The sequence below is a fragment of the Falco punctatus genome, assembly GCF_963210335.1.
Source record: "Falco punctatus genome assembly, chromosome: 1".
NCBI classification, from domain to species: domain Eukaryota; kingdom Metazoa; phylum Chordata; class Aves; order Falconiformes; family Falconidae; genus Falco; species Falco punctatus.
In genome coordinates this window covers 57,863,608-57,883,892 of record NC_137580.1, presented here as the reverse complement: position 1 = coordinate 57,883,892, position 20,285 = coordinate 57,863,608, and the positions used below count along the sequence as shown (strand labels likewise).

The 20,285-nt window shown below is 40.5% G+C and overlaps 1 protein-coding gene across 4 annotated transcripts in view; it reads left to right on the top strand.

Moving 5' to 3' along the window:
* USP46 (ubiquitin specific peptidase 46) overlaps window positions 1-20,285 on the top strand; it is a 42,093-nt gene that overhangs the window by 2,131 nt on the left and 19,677 nt on the right. The window contains exons 3-6 of one of the 4 annotated variants that reach the window (XM_080385879.1): window positions 3,537-3,617; window positions 7,080-7,201; window positions 18,572-18,652; window positions 19,424-19,637. In XM_080385879.1, the coding sequence (XP_080242005.1) occupies window positions 7,121-7,201; window positions 18,572-18,652; window positions 19,424-19,637 (376 nt within the window). In that variant the 5' untranslated portion in view covers window positions 3,537-3,617; window positions 7,080-7,120. Of the gene's footprint in view, window positions 1-3,536; window positions 6,086-7,079; window positions 7,202-18,571; window positions 18,653-19,423; window positions 19,638-20,285 lie in introns of all 4 variants that reach the window. The other 3 variants (XM_080385882.1, XM_080385881.1, XM_080385880.1) reach the window with 3 other exon arrangements.

The window sequence follows — 20,285 nt, the reverse complement described above, 5'->3', positions numbered from 1 at the left end:
TGGTGAAAAAGAACATTTGCTTCTTTGCAGTGTGAGAGGTTAGCAGGTTCTAGCAGGAAAAGCTGTCAGGTGCCTGGTCAACCATGCCAGTAGATGTTGCCAGGTCTGTTTATGTTAGGACACTTCCACTTTAGGTGGTCGTGGAGAAGAATATCTGAAGGTCTGCATTTTGAAGTTAGCTAATTGGCAGCGGGGTGCCTTGGTTATTTTGTGGATTTATTGTTGAGCTTTTTAAGGAGTTTGCAGTGATCTGAACTCAATTATTCAGATCTTGAAGAGTGGTGCTCTAATCAGCCAAGTCTTTCTTTGTGGGATGCATGAATTTAATCTCAAAGTCACTGGCCTGATACCTCTCAGCTGAAAGACTTTGGAAAAACATTTGTTCAAAAACATCATGTTAGTTTCACCAAAATGCACAACTGTCACTAATGTTTCATTTCAATGTCACTGTCTTTTTCCACAGTAATATGAAGGAAAACCAAGCAAGAAAAATCTAATGTGACCATCAGTCTTTGCAGATGGATGACAGTATCCATCTGCATTAAATAACTGGCAGATTTTGGACCTTACAATGCAGTAGCTTTTTTTCTGCCCTTGATTAAAACTTTGAGATGGTAATGTAATAAAAACATAATCTGATTAATTTATGCCACAATTTACATAAAATGAAAAGGCTATTCTAAATTCATGCTGAAAATAAACTAAATGCCACTTACAGCCTGTCTGCTGTCACAATATCCTTTGTGTTTTGTCCTCAGAATGTATGTTAGTTAAAATTAGTCTGTAGAATAGAACAAAAATAATAAATAAAACCATTGGAGGAGAGAAGGGCAAGCCAGAGTTGTTATTTCCTTTCCAGAGGCAGAAATAGCAATACATTTCTGTTAGAAACATATGTTTTCTGTTATTTTTGCTCAGTGAGTGTCTTTGTGTTTGAGAAATCACTTCCACAGCTAAAAAATTTGGTTATCTCTTTCTAGCCAATATGTATGATTAGAACTTAAAAGGGATCTTTCCAACTTAAAGCACATTTTTATATAGCTAAGAAAAATGCTAGTGAACTTCCTTGCTGAATAAAATACCTGATAAAGAGGCCATTCTTCAAGATTCTACCTTACAGAAATGTGGGCGTGTTTTCAGTTGAGTAGTGAGTGTCAGGAAAGATTAGTATTATGTAAACTGATGAAGCAATATGCAGAAGTTCTCTCATTGTCATTGTTCAAAGCTCCTAACAGAATATTTTTGAAACACAATTAAGCAGCAGGGAAAAGGCAAGAGTAAGATATTATGAGATAATCACTCCTCTAGGCCGTTATTGAGCATTGAACTGATCGTAAAGGCCTAAACAGCCTCTTCATAGAATAGGCTGTTTAATGGTTAAGGCTGTAGAACTATTAGCCCCTTTTATCTACTCAGTCAGCTTTTGGTGTATTTGACATCAATGTATTTGCATCTGTCTTATTCTGCTGCCTTGGGCTTTCAAGTCTGATGGCTGGCCAAAAAAAAAAAGTCAGCTGCTGTAAGTGATTTTGGTTTTTCCTGTGAAATAGCAATTCCTGAGAAAAAGGAAAAGATGGTATTCCCTCTCTGCCAACTAGTATAACGTATACATTAGCAAAGATAAGGGAGATTCAGAGATCAATTTAGTGCAAAGTTTTATTTTCTTTGTTTCATATTTGGTAGGTGTCAGTATGACTTTTTAGGATTCTAAAGATAAAGTTTTACCATATTTTAAATCAAAAGAAATAATTTCTCAGGTTATTTTAAAATGTTGGGTAGGGGTTGCTTTGAAGCTGACAATCTTAAAGAAGAATAGTGATTCCAAAGTGTGTGTGCATGTGTGGTTTGGGGGGGGTGGGGGTGGTGGGCAGGCTTTAGACTAAGAGGCCTCCAAGAGAATCCCCACATTTTGTGTGGATTGCCATGAATTTTACATGGACTACAACTCACTCTAACCATTAGAATTTCAGGTGCAAATAGAGGTTTCCGTGGACCTGCTATGAGGCATGCCCTACAACCTCAGTCCAAGGACTGCAAGTCGGCATTTGGCATTGTACTAAAGCTCCTAATCTGTTCTGCAGTGGGGGCCAAGCTTCATGGAAAATTCTTCGTCCTTATGCTTGTGTCTACATATTTGCCATTCTGTTAAATTTTATTAATTTTTAATTAAATTTTAAATTAAATAATTTAAAATTTATTAAATTAAATAGATATATTAAATACTGATACTTTTTGTAAAACATAATTTAATGTGAGATACAAAATATCAAAAAAGTCTGTAAAATTCTATATATACATTGTCAGCACTGAAAGTATTTCAGGTATCTGAATTCTCTTTTAATTCTTATTATATATTCTCCTACCTTCCAGAAAACCTGAGTGTTGTTTTAACTGCCTTTTTTGCTAAAATGCCCTTTTAATTGCCTAGAAATATATCCTAAGTTTGATTCAGTTCCAAGCACTTGTTCAGCAAAGCTGATGGATGATGACCCGTTTCTGGACCAGAGTTTATGACAAGAAAAACATAACCCTCCATGGAGTTTTCCATGACTTCTGGAGTGAAAATGCAATATCCTCTTTGTAGCATGGAGTGAGCAGATATTCCAGTCCCAGCTTTGCTACTAACTTTCCTGTATAACTTTGAACAAGTTGCTAAATTTCTGCTGCCCGTTCTCTTGCTTTGTAAAAGAAGCTAATGTTAACTTGCCACCCAATAATTTAACAAGTCTGAGTGAATGTTTGCAAAGTACTCTTAGAACGTCAAATGGAAAATGTTATGAAAGTCCAAGCCTGTGCTAGCCAAAGAGGATATTTACAATAGGTTCTTATTTTATGTAGTGAAATAAAAATGTTCAAGCGTATAACCAGATGAGACCAAGACCGATCTAAAATTAAATGCAGAAGGCATTTTTTGACCTTTCAACAGAAATTATATAAGCACTCTTAGGTTATAAATAGTCCTTTGTTTTCCTTCTCTTTGTCTAACACTCGGAAGAAACACAGGGTAGTTGTTTGTTATGAAGAGATAGGGCAATGCTTTAGAGTGGAAACAATTGTTCACTGTTCTTTATTTATACAGTTCCTATAACATTTGTAACTAGCATTTGTTGCTTTTCTTAGCACTTTTTTATCTTCAAAAAGCTACAGAAATAGACTTTCTAGTTCTGAAAATGACAGCACCAGAAGAAAACCAAAACACCAGCCCATTTCAAGTGTGAAAGTTTCTTTCCTCTTTCCTGGTTTGATATGTGACTGACGAGCAAAAAAGCCAATGCTAAACTATTGTTAAACTGGCACATAAACACTTGTATATTATTTCCTATTTTTATGATGAATCCTCAGAAATAAGACATGAAATGTGTCCACCCTTAAATAGAAGTATTTTTATTAACATTAAGGATAATGATATTGAATTCTTCACAGAATGATGTGTGTGTATGTGCATATTTCCAAATATGCTTAGTTTCAAGAGCAGTCATTTTCTTGAACAACCAATAAATGCTTAATTAATAGCAATTTAATTTTGTCTTTCAGAGGAAAAAAAAAAGTTTAACAAACAGAAACCACCTGAAAACTTACCCTGGAGTCAAGTAATCGGCATCAGTGAGAACACAGAAGTATGAAAACACTTTTTTCTCTTTCTTTCTGAAAATATTTACCTTTTTCTTACTCTTTTTTTTTTTTTTTTCTACTTTGTATGATTTCTCTGGGGTTGGCACTATGGGAATGATGTCCTTGACATTAAAATATATGTGAGGTAAATGGCTTTATTAGTTACCACATTTTGTTTCATTTAAATTTTTAAGCAGCTTTCAAACCCATTCATTTACTTAATAACTTTTCACTGACAGCAAGTACGATTCTCTACAGTAAATTGGAATAAATACGCTGCAGCAAAGAATACACAACTAGGCTTCCGGAAAAAAAGGGATCCGAGTTTAAAAACCAGCTATAGTGCAGTACTGTCATTCTCCACAGGCTACTTAGAAATGCACTGGAGACCAACCAGGCCATGATTGCTTCAGAACTGAGGCTGGGGGTGGCCAGTCCTGAAACAATACCTCACCTTAACTCCCATTTCCCTTGGTTATGTCAAGAAAACCTGTGACATGTATAATTCCATCCTCAGAGTTTAAGCAAATTAAACACTTGGGGTGAAATTCACGCATAATATAAGACCATGAATTTCATAGAACTATACCAAAGATTATTCTTTTCTCAGTGTTACATTATTTGATGGCTCTTTTACATAGTGATTTGTGGATTTATGAAACAGTTTAGTAGCCCCGACAACTTCATTATGTCCAAAAATCTTTCTCCCATCATGTATTTGAAATGTCTGCAAAGTTTTAAATATAATTAATCGAAGTTACTGGGGAAAGAAAGTTCTGTTGCTGTGACAACACAGTTTTGAGTTTCTTTGCTGAAACTGTCAACAGAATGCCAACTGATGCTAAATTTGGTACCATTTCCATGAAGTGGACAATCATCCACAATGAGCTGGATTGAGACCACTTACCTAACAGTATTCTCAGGGCAGGAATTTATCTTTAGATGCTACTGCTAATGCCAGATTTTTATTAATAATCATGGACCTTTTCTTGAAATAAAAAAATAATTACTGACTTCAGAATGGTTCTGGTAAATAAAGCCTGTGGGACCTGGCTTTATAGACTGAAATTATTATATTCCAGCATCATGAAGTAAAAAGCATAGCCAAGCATGAGTGTGCCATACTTGCAGGTGCTGTCAGAAGCAGAGGTGCCTATAGAAACATTAGTAGTTCTCTCTCTCTCCATTGGAATGATTTCCCTACTATAGCAGAGGAACAATAAACAGGCCTTAAGCTCCTGCTGAAAACAGCAATATCTGCTAAAGAAAAGGGGACTTCTAAGATAAGGCATTGCCCCAGCTGAACACCGTTCTTGCTTCTCTCAGAGATTTGCTGTGTGGCCTCAAGCTAGCTATTTAACAATCTTGTGCCTGTTATCATGCGTGTAAATTTAGTACACTTATACTGGTCTACCTTGGGGAAAGGCATGGGCCCCAACTGGTGTTTGAAGAGGAACGGAGATGGTTGCATCAATGGTGTCACATAAATGCCACGTGTTATGAACTTGGGCCTAAAGATGTGTGGTGTGGGCATGGTCCCAAAAGAGTGTTTGTGAAGGTGTTGTCTGCAGGAGTGGCAACACCAAGCACCTGCTGTGGGCAGCAAATTACACGCCAGCCTACTCTGCTGGGGCTCGCTGTGCCTGGGCTCCTGCGTACCTCAAAACTGGTGGAGCGAGCACGTCCCGGTACAGCGCAGCCGTCACTGGCACACCGCCGTGCCGCCCGCCTGGACTCTGCCCCCCGGCCCTCACCCCGCTGCCGGCCGAGGGGATCTCGCACGCCCCGACAGCCTCGCAGCCCGGGGCCGTCCCGGGCCCGGTGATAAAGGCACCGCCGCTCCCCTCGGAGCGCCCGTCCCGGGCAGCCGGCGGGGCAGCCCCCGCGTCCCCTCCCCGCCGCACATTGGCCGGGCGCGGCCGGGCCCGCCGGCGGGGCCCCGTGCGGTCACCGCCTCTGACCTTCCTTCCCCCGGCGCTGTCACCGCGGATCAGCGGGCGCGGCGCTGCAATGGAGCGGCGAGCAGCGACGGCAGCCGCCGGGAGAGGAGGAGGAGGAGGAGGAGGAGGAGGAAGGGAGAGATTAGCGCGGTGCCGGCTGGCGCAGAGGCGCGGCTGAGCGCTCCAGCGGGAGCCCGGGGCCCTGCGGACCGTGCGAGTCAGCGGCGGAAGGAGCGGAGATGCGGCGGCTCCCGCCGCGCTGCTAGAGCTGCCGGCCACCCGCCCCGGAGGGGGGGAGGGCAGGAAGGTCCGTCCTGCTGGCTGCTCTGCGGGCGCAGAGGGCTCCTGTGCAGTCCCCTCCTCTTGCTTTTATCCCAGCCCCGGCGCAGAAGCCGCCGCCGCCGCCCCCTTTCCCTTCCTGCGCTCTTCCCACCATGAGCGAGGCTGTTTTCACCTTATAAAGATGGCGGTGTGGGATCGCTGCAACCTTTAGACTAATGACTGTCAGAAACATCGCCTCCATCTGTAATATGGTGAGTGCTGGCGGCGGGCGCGGCGGCGGGGGCGGCACAGCAGCCCCTCCGGGGGCAGGCCCTGCTGGGGCCGGCGGAGGGGCGGCTGGGGGGCTCCTCCCAGGGGCGCCAGGCATCCCTGCCCCCGGCGGCGGGGGAGCCGGGCAGGCTGCGCCGGGGCGGGCCTGGATGGAGTTGGCCGCCCGAGAGTGGCGACGTCCCGAGGAGTTTTCCCGGGGCAGCCCGGGAGTGGGCCGGGGGGACACGGAGGTGCTGAGCCGGTGCGGGGCCCGTGGAGCTGGGCTGGCCCCGGCCGGTACGCCTTGCAGACGGAGCCGCAGCCCGCCCTTCCTCCTCCTGCCCTAATAATCCTGCGAAAGGACCCCAAAGTTGGGCTTTGAATCCGCATTAAGTCAGTGACCCCATTTCACCCTCACAAGCAGGCACCCTGTGGTCTCATGGGTCCAGGAGCTCTCCAGGTTACACAGAAAAGGAGGATGTTTAGATGCCTGATAATACGCTTTTGGATCCTGATGGTACCTGTTCTGGGAAGTCTTGGCTTTAGAGCTAACACCAGGGTTTAGCTTCTATTGCATGGCACTCCGGGAGGACTGCTGTTCGTTAAGGACTCGTGAATCACTTAGCTTTCTCTAAATCAGACTAGGCGATTAGGAAGGAATAAGGAAACTGATATTTTTGTTTGTTGTGCTCAGATTTTGCCATTTTCCTCCTTAGGAACTGTTGAAAGGACACTTTCTGCGTTGTGCTTGGGTCTAATTTAAAGCCTAACAAACTTGGAGCATCTGATTGGGTTTAGATTTTTGAAACTTCTTAGTGGGAGAAGGGATAGCTCAAACTTTGTCATTTGTCTGTCAAAGGTTTATTAATACAGTGGGGCAGTAACAAACTTGCCAAAGAAATCGGTGTGTGCTAAGCGCTCCAACGCAAACAGAAGAGAAGCCTATTTCCACACGTTTTGTTGTTTTAGTCTGTATTTTTCCCCCCTTATTTCCAGGTTCTTCAAGAGCAGCTACAGACAGTTGCCACCTTCCCTCCATGTGGTGCCCCAGCATGCCTTGTGCTGGTGATGCCACACATACCATTCATCTGCCCTGGAGAACGGAGCCTACCTCTAGGGTAAGGCGGCAGGCACAGCCCCAGAGGCCTGGCTCCTGTGCGGTCAGCAGCCATGGGCTGGGGGAGGGAGTGTGGATTGCAAGCCTGCTCCCCTTCCACATGCCCACGCTTCCACTTAAGTGGGCTTGCTCTTTTGTTTCCAACCAGATGTCCAGGGCATCCCACGCACAGTTCTGATTTAAGTCCTAGTCCTCCCTTTTGAAACGCCTGCTCTGAAATGCAGAGAGGGAGTGTTGGATCTGGGGTTAAAAGAACTTAATACAAAATCCAGACTTGGGGTAAAATGATGTTGGTGCTCACCATTCTTCACCAACACTAAGCAGCTTTCTAAACTTCTCACTGCTCTTAATGAATTCCAGTCCTGTGGGCCAGGATACTGCAAAGAAAGGTTTAGGAAACAGTACAGGAGTGAGGAGAAAACCTGGGTGCACTTACCTTCCTTCTGAGGTAGGCTTCGGTTTTTATTGCTGGTGAATGGTGGGTGTGATGCCCTGATGCCCTGCAGACTGCGTAAGAGAGCACCGCATGGAGGGGAGCTGGAGACTCTTGGGTGGTTGAAAGACTTTCGCGTTGGCATACAGTACTAGGAACTCCACTATTCATGTACCTGTATATGGTACACTTCTCCCAAAGACTTAATGGATTCACAGCAAAACTCATGAGGTTGTGCGAATGGTGTGCTGCTCAGCTGTTGCTGCCAGTATATCCTGCCAAAGTAGCATCCGAGGAATGGAGAGACTGAAGGGAAGAATTAGAGCCTCAGGCAGAAGAGGCATACAAAGGCTCATAGTTCAAGGCCAGTACTGTGACAGAAGGTGAAGTTGGTTTAACAACAGTGACGTTTTAAAGCTATGTATTCCTTGTGGCCTGTGTACTTAGTTTTTAGAGACGTTGTGTTGTGCTGATCGCATTCAGTCTTTTCTGGATAACCCACAGGGACTAGAAGTTCTTTTAGGAAAAAAAGCTGAGATTTTCAGACATCTACAGGAATTTGAGGCTGTAAGAGAAACATAAATTCTTGGAAGTATTTGCAACGCTGCATTATGGCTCCTCCAAAATATGTCTGCTTAGATGAGGTGGTACCGGACTTGAACTCAGTGGTCTGTAGGAGGAGCTATGACAACCCTCCATAAGCATGGGACTTGGGAAGGTTAGAAAACCTTTTACCTGTATAACACCTGAATATTTGCAGGACTAGTTTGATTTAGGGCATCTGTAGAAATCTATGAGACAAAAATGTTGGATTCCAGACCTTGCTCCTGCACTATAACATAGTGCTTGAAGAACTGAACTACTTACAATTTGTGGAATAAGAAAAATATGCATAATTCTTAGGTAATATAATATATTTTGGTATATAATGCTGCATAATAGTATGTTTCTAAGTTTTTAACCTCATTGAACATAGGAATGAAAAAAAAATTTGCTGTTCATCTTTTTCCATTCACATTCCACTTGAGAGTGTTCATAGAGATTTTGTTGTTGTTGTTTTTTGTTAAATCTTGAAAAAAAATGGATGATGCCTGGTTGATTTTATTGGGGGGTGGGGGCTAGGGGCTGGGGGAGAGAGACAGAGGTGAGGATTGGTCCTGAAATACTTGTCCTTCTCTGAATGCAACATACATTATGTTTTCAATGGTAGTCTTTTCTTGACAAAGTTTTTTCTGTTTGTTTGTCCAAGTACTTTCATGTCCTGAAGTGGAAAAACAGATGAAATTGAGCTGAATGAATTTAGCTCAGAGGAACCTGGCTACTCAGCATTTTAGGATGTATGTTTGCTATTCAATTGACTGCCTGAGGTCTAGTATCTCAGATTGTCATTTTGGTCTCCTGAAGATGGTAGAGTTTCAGTCTTTTCCAGAAAGGATCAAAACAAATGTACTGAAGCAAGGAAGCTAGGGACAGCATTTAACCTGCTTGCAGAAGGTATCTAGTACTATATATATTCACTGGGTAAGCTCTCACATGCTGAGGCAGACACAGTAGGAGCTAACCGTTAAGAAAAAATGTTAGGTGCAAAGTTTCTACTTGGCACATTTATTTCTAGGAAATATTAAAATGCACAACTTTCTAGAATTAAACAAGATTCCTTTATTGTCTTTTACCAGGTTCATCCCCCTAGTTATAGTAACAATAGTCCTAGCTATTATTCACTGATTTGGTTAATGAGACCAAAGAGTTAAAACTTGTTCTGCTGGAGTGGAGGGGATGAAGGCAACAGTGCCTGAAGGAATTGGTGGGACTCTTATGTGGACACAGTGGCCACCCTCACTGAAACGGGAGGTCTAGTCCCCAAGTTCCTCTTGCCTGCCTTGCAGACACTGGGAAAGTTCATCCACTCTGCGTGTGAGGTCCACCAGGATGTATACAATAGGTAATCAGCTTTTATGTAGGACAGGTATAGTAGATGTGAGCAAGCATAAGATACGCTCAAGAAACCCTGTTTAAGGAATACCAACAGCTGGTACCATGTAATCCTTGCAGACTGTAGCACAAACTAGGGATGTGCTTTTAGCCTCTAGGATGCTGTAATCCTCTTTTTTTTATTGTTTCTGGAGATAACCTGATGACTCAAGTACAGAATGCTGCTTCAAAGGCAGATAGGCATACTGGCATTTAAGGATCATTGCTTACTGACATCCTTTGCAGTATGTTTCTCTGTTGATGAACTTTTGGTACAGCCTTGAGTTCTGAGTTAAACTCATGCTGCAGCGGTGGCCCAGGTATATTACTGTTACGTGCAGTGAAGGACATCTAACCATTTCAAAATGTATTGACATACATTTTTACAGAGAAGCTCCGTGGACCCTGTCTCTCCTAAATACCTTTTAGTATTCTGCTGAGAACAGGTATTAATCCCCCTTTTCATAGTTTTGCATTAGTATTTCAAATAATCTGATCTGCACTTCAGAGCACTCCTCTGTCAATTTCATAAATAGGACATTCTGAACACAGTTGGATCACTTCTGATGCAAAGTATCATCTGAGATACCTCACAGTTGCTCCTGGTAGTTGCTGTATAGATATCTTTTGGGAAAAAAAAGTTGCAGTTCCTCAGATTAATTTGGTTCTTATTAATTGGGCTTTCATGTTACCCGTTCTTCTTGTAGTGTCTATGAGTTTCATAACAATCGGTGGTTTTATTTGAGAAAGCATTCACACAATTCACCAGGAATTATGTGAATACCTGTGAATTTCAGCTTTTTAAAAACAAACAAAAGTTTCTAACCATCCTAGAAACTAGCTGTAGGGAAAAGCCTAAAAACCTGGGAGTCTCTACTTTCAGGAAGCAAGTAAGAATAACTGTTGGATTTTTTGTTTGCTTGCCTGTTTTTAATGTCATGATTTTAGAGACTCATTGCAGGATATGTTTGAATATAGGGCACTGGCAGAATGAGAACTCAAGCTACAAACAGATTTGGAAAATACTTGATATAAAACAAATTACAATTGTAATGCTCTAGAAATAGTCAAATTCTGCTTTGTACAATAAGTGTATTACTGGATTACAGAATTGATCACTATGACTTTCAACTGGATTTATTCATTTGGACAACCTGTGGTGTATATTTCTTTGAGATTTTTAAAACTTCTCATAAACAGAGATTAAGGCAGAATAATACATGAAGATAGTAAAACAGCTATCCAAAGGCATATTTAGATTGATAAAGGAAAACAGATTTTTACATCTGAAAAGGTTAGTTCCAGGCAGTTCAAACAATGCATTTTTAGAAGTATAGTCTCAAGAGTGCACAATTTCAGTATGACACATATAGAAAACATAGAAATAAAAATATGAAAAATATAGAGAATGTGAAGTTTACTTACTGTAATACTTTTCTGAAGTAATGAGAAACTTGAGAGTATGGCTGGAAAATGGATACTGGACTGGCAAGCAGGAAGTGTTTATTCCATCAAAAGATTGATTTTTTTTTTTTTTTTTTTTTTGATAGAGGAGGACATGCAAAGTGAGAAACATCCTAATACATCATTTCCTATGTATGACCTGGACTAATGACTGAGATTTGTCTTGTGTAAACACCTTTTTTATGGCTAAAGTAGTGATCATTCACTTACTTGTTTAGAAGATAGGGACAACAGGACAGTTTGTCGATACAACGTGTAATCGATGTGTATTTCTTCTAGATGCATAGAGTCTGGCTTCAAGTTGCTGAATTAAGAGCAAACCAGTGGTTATGCTAAATACTTTAATAAAGGAACCTCTTAATTACAGCTCAGCAAGTCTGAGTAAGTCTGAATTGTGGAAGAAATGGAATTAAAAGCAGACTCTGGACCCTGATTAACTGTGTGTGGTGGGCAAGTGTCATGCAGGAGGTGAGGTTCTGATGGACTTGAAGAGCCACAGTCTGTGGAATGTAAATCATGGCCAGTCAGAGAAGCAGTCAGCAAAGTCTCTTCTGCTGAAGTTCCTTTAGCCTCATGAAGCTGTCCTTGGCTGCCTGTTTGGTAGATACACTTATACACATTTATGCATGTTACGTACTCTTAACACCACTGTACATCAGTACTTCTGCGGAAGGAACGAGCTTACAGCTCCAGTGTCAGGGCTCCATTATAAGCGCATTCTTGGGTATGCTCAGCCTTTGCAGAGAAGACTGCTTTGCTGATGCTTTCAAGCCAGCCATTACTGGATATTGAGTGTTGTGGTTATTTAATTTGATGACCTAATAATGGTTGCATCTAAACTCCTAGGATAATAAAGTCTCCAACTGTCTACTGGAATTCCATTTGATAAACCTGTATTATTTCTGACGTATGCCTGTCAGACTTGAAGATTTCCAGTGATAGTGACTACATCATCTCTCGAGGCAGTCTATCTCAAGGCTTCAATATCCTTATGACTAGAATGTTTCCTAATGCCTAACCTGAACCTACATTACTGTAATTTGAGCTTGGTCCACCCTTGAGATCAAGAACAGGCTAGTTCCTTTCAGTAACAAACTATATACTTGAAAATATTGTCATGCCCTGCCTTTTCTGTCTTATGCAACACAACCCTGTTCAACCCTTTTTTATAGGTCATTTTTCTCTAGTGTTTTTTCATTTTGACTGCCTTCTTTCAGATTCTCTCCAGTTATCTTCATCTTTCTTGAAACCTAGCACCCAAACCTGGATGTCTTACCAGTGACAAGTGAAACAGGAAAGTTACTTTAAGAACTTTGTAGACTGCTGTCTGTAAGAATTTCATTATGTTGTCAACATTTGTTGTTGTATTTTTTTGAAATTGCACAGCATAGCTAATGCTTATTCATCTTATACTACACTATGATACTGTCATCTCTCGACTTTTTTTTTCCTTTTTTTTTTTTTTTTTTTTAGCAGTACTACCTTAGCTCTTTGCCATTCTGTACATATACAGGGTACAGGTGATTCTTCTCTTCATGTGCAGAATCTTGCACTTGTCCCAGCTTTTTACAACAATTCTCTAGAAGAAAAACATTACTAAAAACTGACTGTCAAAACCAATTTTGAATTCTAAACATGTCTTGCAACATAACTGCAGCCCTCATAACTCATGTTACATTGAGATTTAATGAAGATATTCTTTCTTCTGTCTCCAGGTTATCAAAGCATACTCCAGCTGGTGCAGCTGTGATGAAGTCTAGAAGGTGCCTTGCCTTTAGAATGTTCTGAGCCACCACGTATGCTGTCTGGGTGGCCCAGACAAAAATGTTATTGAAGAAATTATAGTCTGTAAGCAAACCTCAGTCTCTTTTTCACTTGTGATGTCATCTTAAGGTTATGTCTTCTGAAGAAGGAAACTGGCCAAAAAAGAAAAGTTTTTGCTACTTGTTCCAGCAAAAGCCTGAGTGCCACTAATCCAAGAACAATTAAGCTGGGAATAGAGACAGACTCATGAAAGAATACTGAGTTGCAGTTTGGTAAAGGTTGTCTAATCATGGAAACTTTAAAGGTCATTTTTTTAAAAAAAATACTTAAGGATGTAGATACTGTACTTGTAATACTTCACTAGAACCTCACTTCCAGTACTTGGTTGCTTTATGCTTTGTGAAAACCAAGTTTTATAAGCTATATAAGACTGAGTGCCTTAAATCTTTATTCAAGATTTAAGGTTCAGGATTTCAGGCCTCTCAATTTTTCTCTAGTCACCGCACAGTAAAGAGCTAACTTATTTAAGGTATATGTAATACTGAGATCTGTGATTAGGGATAGTTCAGTACATCCAGCAAAAAACAAGTTAGACATCTCCTTTCAAGGTTTTATCATTTGCATTAATGATCAGAAAACTCTTTGAAAAAACGCACAAAAAGTTTATCTAGATACATTGTCTTAGAACACCTTTCCTCTAAAAATATGACTACACAGTGGGTTTTTTGTTAGCTAGTATCCTTTTGCTGTTTACTATGATTTCCTGTGGTTTTTGTAGCATTTTCTCTTTTATCTTTTTTCTTGTGGCAGCAAAGACCCAAAATAGCTTAGCTGGAGGAACAATAAAGTATTTCTTTGCAGAAAGAAAAAAAAAAAAGCTGATTTGGTGAAGTTCAACCATCTTGTGGGACTCACACTTTAAAAATTACAGAAACATTTCGGATTTGGCATTTAATATCAATGAGTTGGGAGGAAGGCTGCTTCAGTGGTTCCAATTACTTACCATAGGTGCAGTTGTCCCTGAGGATGGTCACAGTCCAACACTGGGGACAGATGATGTGTCTGTTGAAAGCAGTTGCATATATACTGTGTGGTGTGATATTGCTTGCTCTTCTCTTACTCTTGCTTAATTTGTGTTGATTCTAGGAGCTAAGTTTGGGGTTTATTTACAGTTGCTTCCTTTCTTTTGAGTTATCCATCACTGCCGTTTGTTGGCCAGGAGGCCTTACACATCTTTCTTTACCTTCTTTTTCCCTTCCCTTCCATATGCTTTGCTTTCCAAAATCCTGAAACTCAGGCTGCCTGACCCTGAAGCCATTTCTATTTTTATTCTAATTTCTCTTCTACCAGCCCAGACATCACTCTCAGTTTGTCTTAAGTCTTCAGTTTCTCCCTTCAGGAAACAACTTGTTTCTAGCACGTTGCTCTCACTCTCCCTGAATACTACGAAAAAAAGAAGTAGTTAACAGCTGTATATGATCTGAAGCCCTTTGTCATGGACCAGCCATCTTCTTTCATTGATCTCGTGTTCTTCATGTATTTGTTACGTTCCTGTTTTCATTGTTCAATTTTTATGTGGTTTTTCTTTTATTTTTAAAATTTTCTTGTGAACAAGAGATTTCTTGTTATTTCTTAGTTTGTATATTATTTGTTGATGGTTACTCATGCTGTGTTTGCGTTTATTTGGTGATACCTAGGTAATAAGTTTTCCATAGGTGACTTATGAAATGTCCTAATTTTTTTACTTGACTCATTTACTTTCAAATAAGCACATGCATATTTCTAGAAAGTTAGTGCCATTTTTTATAGCTCTGTCACAGTAGAAAATCTAGTCTGTTTTCTGCTTGCAGTATCTTTCATATTAGCTCTATTACATTTCTCATCCTCCATAGAATAATTTTATTTAGGTTATTTTGCCACATGTGACTTAATGATCTAATCAGATGCCTTTTTCTTTTTTTTCCCTGCACTGTTACTTTATTTACATGCTAAAGTGCAAAGGAACAGGAGGTTTTTTTACTTAATCTGTTTCATGTGATGCAAAGAACAAATGAAACTCTTAGCAACATTATTAGAAATTTCAGCTGAAAAGAAAACTGGCAGACTTACCCATTGGAAGCCCTAGAGCAAAATAACAGAAGGAAAAAATACAGGTCATATGGCCAGAAAGTTTTTGGAGTGATGCTGTGATAGAAATTTTGGCTTAGCCTGAATTGACCCATGCTTGGCTTTGTCTCCAACTGTATGTCTTTGCTGTTTTATAAGGGCTCAGTACTGATTGTTGAATTAAACGGTGAATAATGGTTGTTGAATTAAGTGGTAAAACTTCGGAGAAATCAAGGTTTACCAACACCACAGAATACAGAGTAGGAGTTTCCACATTGACCTAGTTCTTGTTTTCCTAAGGTCTGGCCACCACAGTTACCTTGTTGCATTTCCTTCATTAGTGTATACTTTTAAGAAGGAGCCAGTCTCTTTTATTGTCTCTATACCCTGATATGAATTTATTTAATAGTCCCAGTTCATTGACTTACGTCTGTCCTCTTTTCAGGCTCTGTGGCTGCACTGCCACTCTTGCTGTTTTATTATGAAACTACAGTAGACTCAGCTGCAGTAGGATATTGCTCCCAGCTGAAGCATGGGACCGCTTATAAAGTCATAGAGAATGGATTGCTTTAAAAATGTTTTAGCAGGTTTTCACTGCAGAAGTGACCAAAATGACTCGCTGGGAGTGGGAGCAAGAACCACCATGCTTAAAACTGTGTTAAATAGTCATGGTTGATTTTTGCTGCAGATTAACCTCAATAGGCTAACATGTTTTCTGTGATTGATATGGTTGGTTTAAACTGAGTTCTGAATCATCTTTAACACATCTCTAATAACATATTTTTCTAGTTTAAACTTGGCTGGGGTGTACAGTTTCTGGTATACTTTGGTTGGAAAAAATTCCACATATCAACTGTTTCTTGAGGAGATGGCCGATACAAAACATGTAATGTATGTGCAACATGGCGTGGTTTGAGTTTACTGAATTGTCTACGTTTTTTTCTCCATGTGAGAAATATATCCTGCTTTGAAGTATTAGGTCTCTGTGCTTCTTACCCGTTTTCCTACTCTTCTTCTTCTATGAATTTAACAGTATATTTTTGGAGACCTTAAAATAAACCAGACTGACATTGCCCTTGATATAAGAAGGCACAACTCCTAATGAAGTCCATGAGAATTATGTCAGCTTACCCAAAGACTGAATTTAGCCCCTCTCTTTCATTGGGAAACCAGCACACAGTGCTTTGTTTAATATTTGCAACAGCCAAGGCCTTGTTTTGGGGAGGTAAAGCTCCATGACAAGCTGTTACTAAGAGTACAACTGGATGTACTTTGGAAATTTCCATGCAATGTATAGTTTTTGTATGAAGATCAGTTAGTGCACATCATGGATTTGTTTGGTTTTCAGCGATAATTTTGTTTGGTAAATCCTCTTTCTCACAATATTTACAAGACAGTTTAAATGCTAGAAAGGATTTGTCAAACCAGATGGCATCCTCCAAAGTAAGAAACCCTGGCACTGGAGGAAAGGCAAATGAGTAATGTAGGAGCAACTAGTTAGCAGAGCATTTGCGTTCTACTTGTCTAACAGCACACACTAACCTGTATTTTATGAAAGAGTAGGAGGTTACTTTTTAAAGATACTATTTTCCATGAATTCTAGAGGGAGAATTTTTTTCAGTGTGGAAAATACTTCCTGCAAAACTGGAAAAACACCCGTTTCGTTCTTATGTTAGGGAGCTTGATTAGAACGCTAAAAGTGTAATGGAAGAAAACCTTTGCTTTGATCTGAAAGCTATACAATGAATATTAATATGAAGATGGTTTTCTTCAGAAGCTGCATTAATCTTCTGTAGTCATGTTTTTCTTTTATCAGTCAAGGTTTTGAGGGTAACAGTGGCTGGGTTTTTTGCTGTTAATATCAGATAGACAAATGTCTATCAGTTTCCTACCTCTTGAGAAGCTGGATGCTTTGCTGAATCTATGCATCTTTGGCAAGGCTGACTTTCCAAGCAAAGAAACTAATCTTCATATGGAACTTACATAATTATCACACTGTCATCTCCGTTGAAAGGTAGCCAATAATTGCTTTGCATACATTATTCATTTTTCCAAGTTTCTCACTGAGGCTTAGCAGAACCTGAATATCCCTTAAGCTTTGCATGGAGTCTTGTGCAGGTGAAGTACTTCAGTCTCAAGGGGAATGTCCGGGAAATCACATACACTTGGTCTGAGCAATGAGCTGCATGTATGGGAGGAAAGAGGAGAGACTGGAAAGAGATCTGATAAGGGGATGTGAAATACAAAATATTTGGATCTTTCCTGGAAGCTGTCAACTTGAAGGAGCTGTTTTACTTTCAAGACTTGCAAATTCTCAAAGAGCACCTGTGCTTAGTTTCACACCACTGATTCTGTTGACTTAAATCTTCTTTTGATGAGCTGACATGAAATAATATTCTAATATAGCACACAGTGCTGATGGTAGGTGCAGTAAGGAAACACAAATCAGGCTTTGGGGAGAAGGTGGGGAAGGGACACCAGAATTATTGAATTTGATTACCCTTAGCTTTGTCTCAAAGCAAATGATATATTGAACATGCCTCAGGAACCCAGGAAATTTCAGAAGTGATCAGATGTTTTACATGTTGACATGTTTACAGAGGCGTTTTACATGGGTTTATGAAAGTCAACCAACTGTGCTATTCTTGTGTGGTGGAAATTCTAAGGCATAATATATTAATGCTTCACACTGCAGAGCATGCTCAGTAAGGAAATAAATGTATGATGTCAATAAAGAAATTATGATGCAGATTAAAAATTGGCTGATAGGTCTTGAATCAATTTATGTAGGGAATACTTGTCCAAATACAGCATTTTTCGTGAGGTCCTACAGCAATCTGTGTGCTTATGGAGTGGACAGCAGTTACGACATTTGCTCTGGCAGCAATCTTGCTTGCTTGCTTCGTAGTCTAAGCTTGTTTAAAAATGTGTATTTTAATATCGCAAAACTGCAGGTAACATACAAGATTAGTAGTTTTACTTCAGAGAGCAGTAATTGTGGAAGCAGCTTTGCTGTTGGAGTGAAGATACATCTGGACATAACTTGCCACACAGAGGCAGTGACTGAGAGATGGAACAGTGCTTGGGCTGATGCACCCTTTGGTGTCAGACAGCACAAAACGGCAGATGTTACACTTGCTTTTAATATTTGTGATGTTGTTACTAGAACCGGGTGCCAGTCTGAAGCCCAGGTGTTGTTAAAGGCTGCTGACCAATTCAAGTCTTACATCTAGGAACTGGTTTATCCAAGAAAACTAAGAGTTTTGCTTATGATCGACAAGTATCTCTATGAGGCAAGAGGGTAACGGGATCTGGCTGTTCGCAGACTACTGTGTCTGCGAATAAGGGACACCCACCAGAATAAGGGAGAGGTGGGTGTAGGGAGAACCACTGTTGTGACCTGCTCAGTTCTACTCAGCCGTTACTAGAGTATCCAGGCCAGGCCAGCTCCCCTGTCTAGAACTGCAAATATTTTTATTGGCTCATGTGACTGTCATGCTTGCCCCTAAGACAAGAGTTAGCTTGGCCAATTGTAGCTGCAAGGAGAAAAGGAGTTTCTGACTTGATGCTGTCCATAACTTTCTTTTAGTATCTTAATATTCTAAACAATCTCTTCTCTCTTTTTTTTTATAGGGCACCAATGCCTCTGCTCTGGAAAAAGACATTGGCCCAGAGCAGTTTCCAATCAATGAACACTACTTTGGATTGGTCAATGTAAGTACCATTTTCACTAGGCAAACAGTATAAACCATATACAGAACTGTGGCTTTGATATTACTTGAACTTTGGTTTGTTCTTTTTCTTTGTTTTTTTTTTTTCCTCCCCAACCCTTTTCTAAGGTAGGATTATCTTTTTTTGAAAAAGTGCTGCTCACATTCCAATTTTACATAAAACGGGTTGCAAAACTGTATCAGATATTTGAAGACAGCTTCATACGCCCACAGAGAAAACAGTTTACTGTTCTGTGAGTGTTTCCAGGGATTAGAATTTGAACTTCAACGAAGTTAAAAGTCTGGTTTAGCTATGAAATGTGAGGGAAGATGTGATGGAAGCATGTACAAGCTTAGGAGCAGCAGTCTGCACTGGGGACACTCTTGGGAGGAGCTTTGTTATCTGACTTAGGAGAGAATGAGTGAGAAGAGTTTAATCACTTGTTTATTCTCATATAAATAAAACAGATACAGTAATTCTTTCCATTGAAAACATTAGTCATTCTCTACTGAGCAGCTTACAAGCTTAACGAAATCCACTACAATAAATATATCTCTTACAAGTGGAAACTTCTGCTTTGTATCCTAGTTAATTTAGAACACCATAGTTTTTTCCTGTGAAGTGTCAGATGTGGGTGTGGAAATATATTCCTACAGCAGCTGCATGGCAAAATGGCTGGTATGTGACAGGGGCACAGAAGCCAGAAGCTGAATGAAGCAACGAGTTTTATTGTGATGCACAGGGATTAAGATTGTTTTTAATTTTATATGGCAGTTTGGGAACACCTGCTACTGTAACTCCGTGCTGCAGGCATTGTATTTTTGCCGGCCATTTCGGGAAAATGTATTATCATACAAGGCCCAACAGAAAAAGAAGGAAAATCTCTTGACTTGCCTGGCAGATCTTTTCCACAGTATTGCTACTCAGAAGAAGAAAGTTGGAGTTATTCCACCAAAGAAGTTCATATCAAGGTTACGAAAAGAGAATGGTAAGTGTGAAACTGGGATTCTCTTAGACATTCACACATCGATCAGGAGCATATAAATAAATACTGGGCAATGTGGTCATATTAATCAGATGCTCAGGTTAGATTTCTAAGTTGCTTTTAGTACTTTTGGGGGTTTAGATATGAATATTTTAGTATCTGTGTACATGAGATTGTGCTTGAAATAACCATACCAGTTCCCATAAGTTCCCAAAGGTGCATGAATTAATGATGTTTTCACAGCCCGGTGGGACAGACCACACTGTACAGGGAGCTAGGGCTGGGAATAGGGTGGCACTCTGCTGTCGTTTTTTGATTGTTGTTTTTTGTGGAGTATGGCAGAGAGAGATGGAGAGCAGCTGGCAGTATAGAAATTGTGTGACCTAGGAATGCTACAGGCACCATTATTACAAAACACCCTGGAGGATGGGAAACCGTATGTGGGGGTGTTCAGTGGACTACACGTCAACTGCTGCCCTTGTTCTTAGAAGCTGTGGGCACAGCCTCACTTTGTGAAGCGTCAGGCCCTTTTTAAGCACTAGGTTGCTAACAGCATATGCCTAATCTGTCTAAGTAGTTCTGTCTAAGGGATATGAGGAACATCTTGAAATAAGGAAGCCTGCCACACAGCTCCGTTTTGGCCTGGATTCA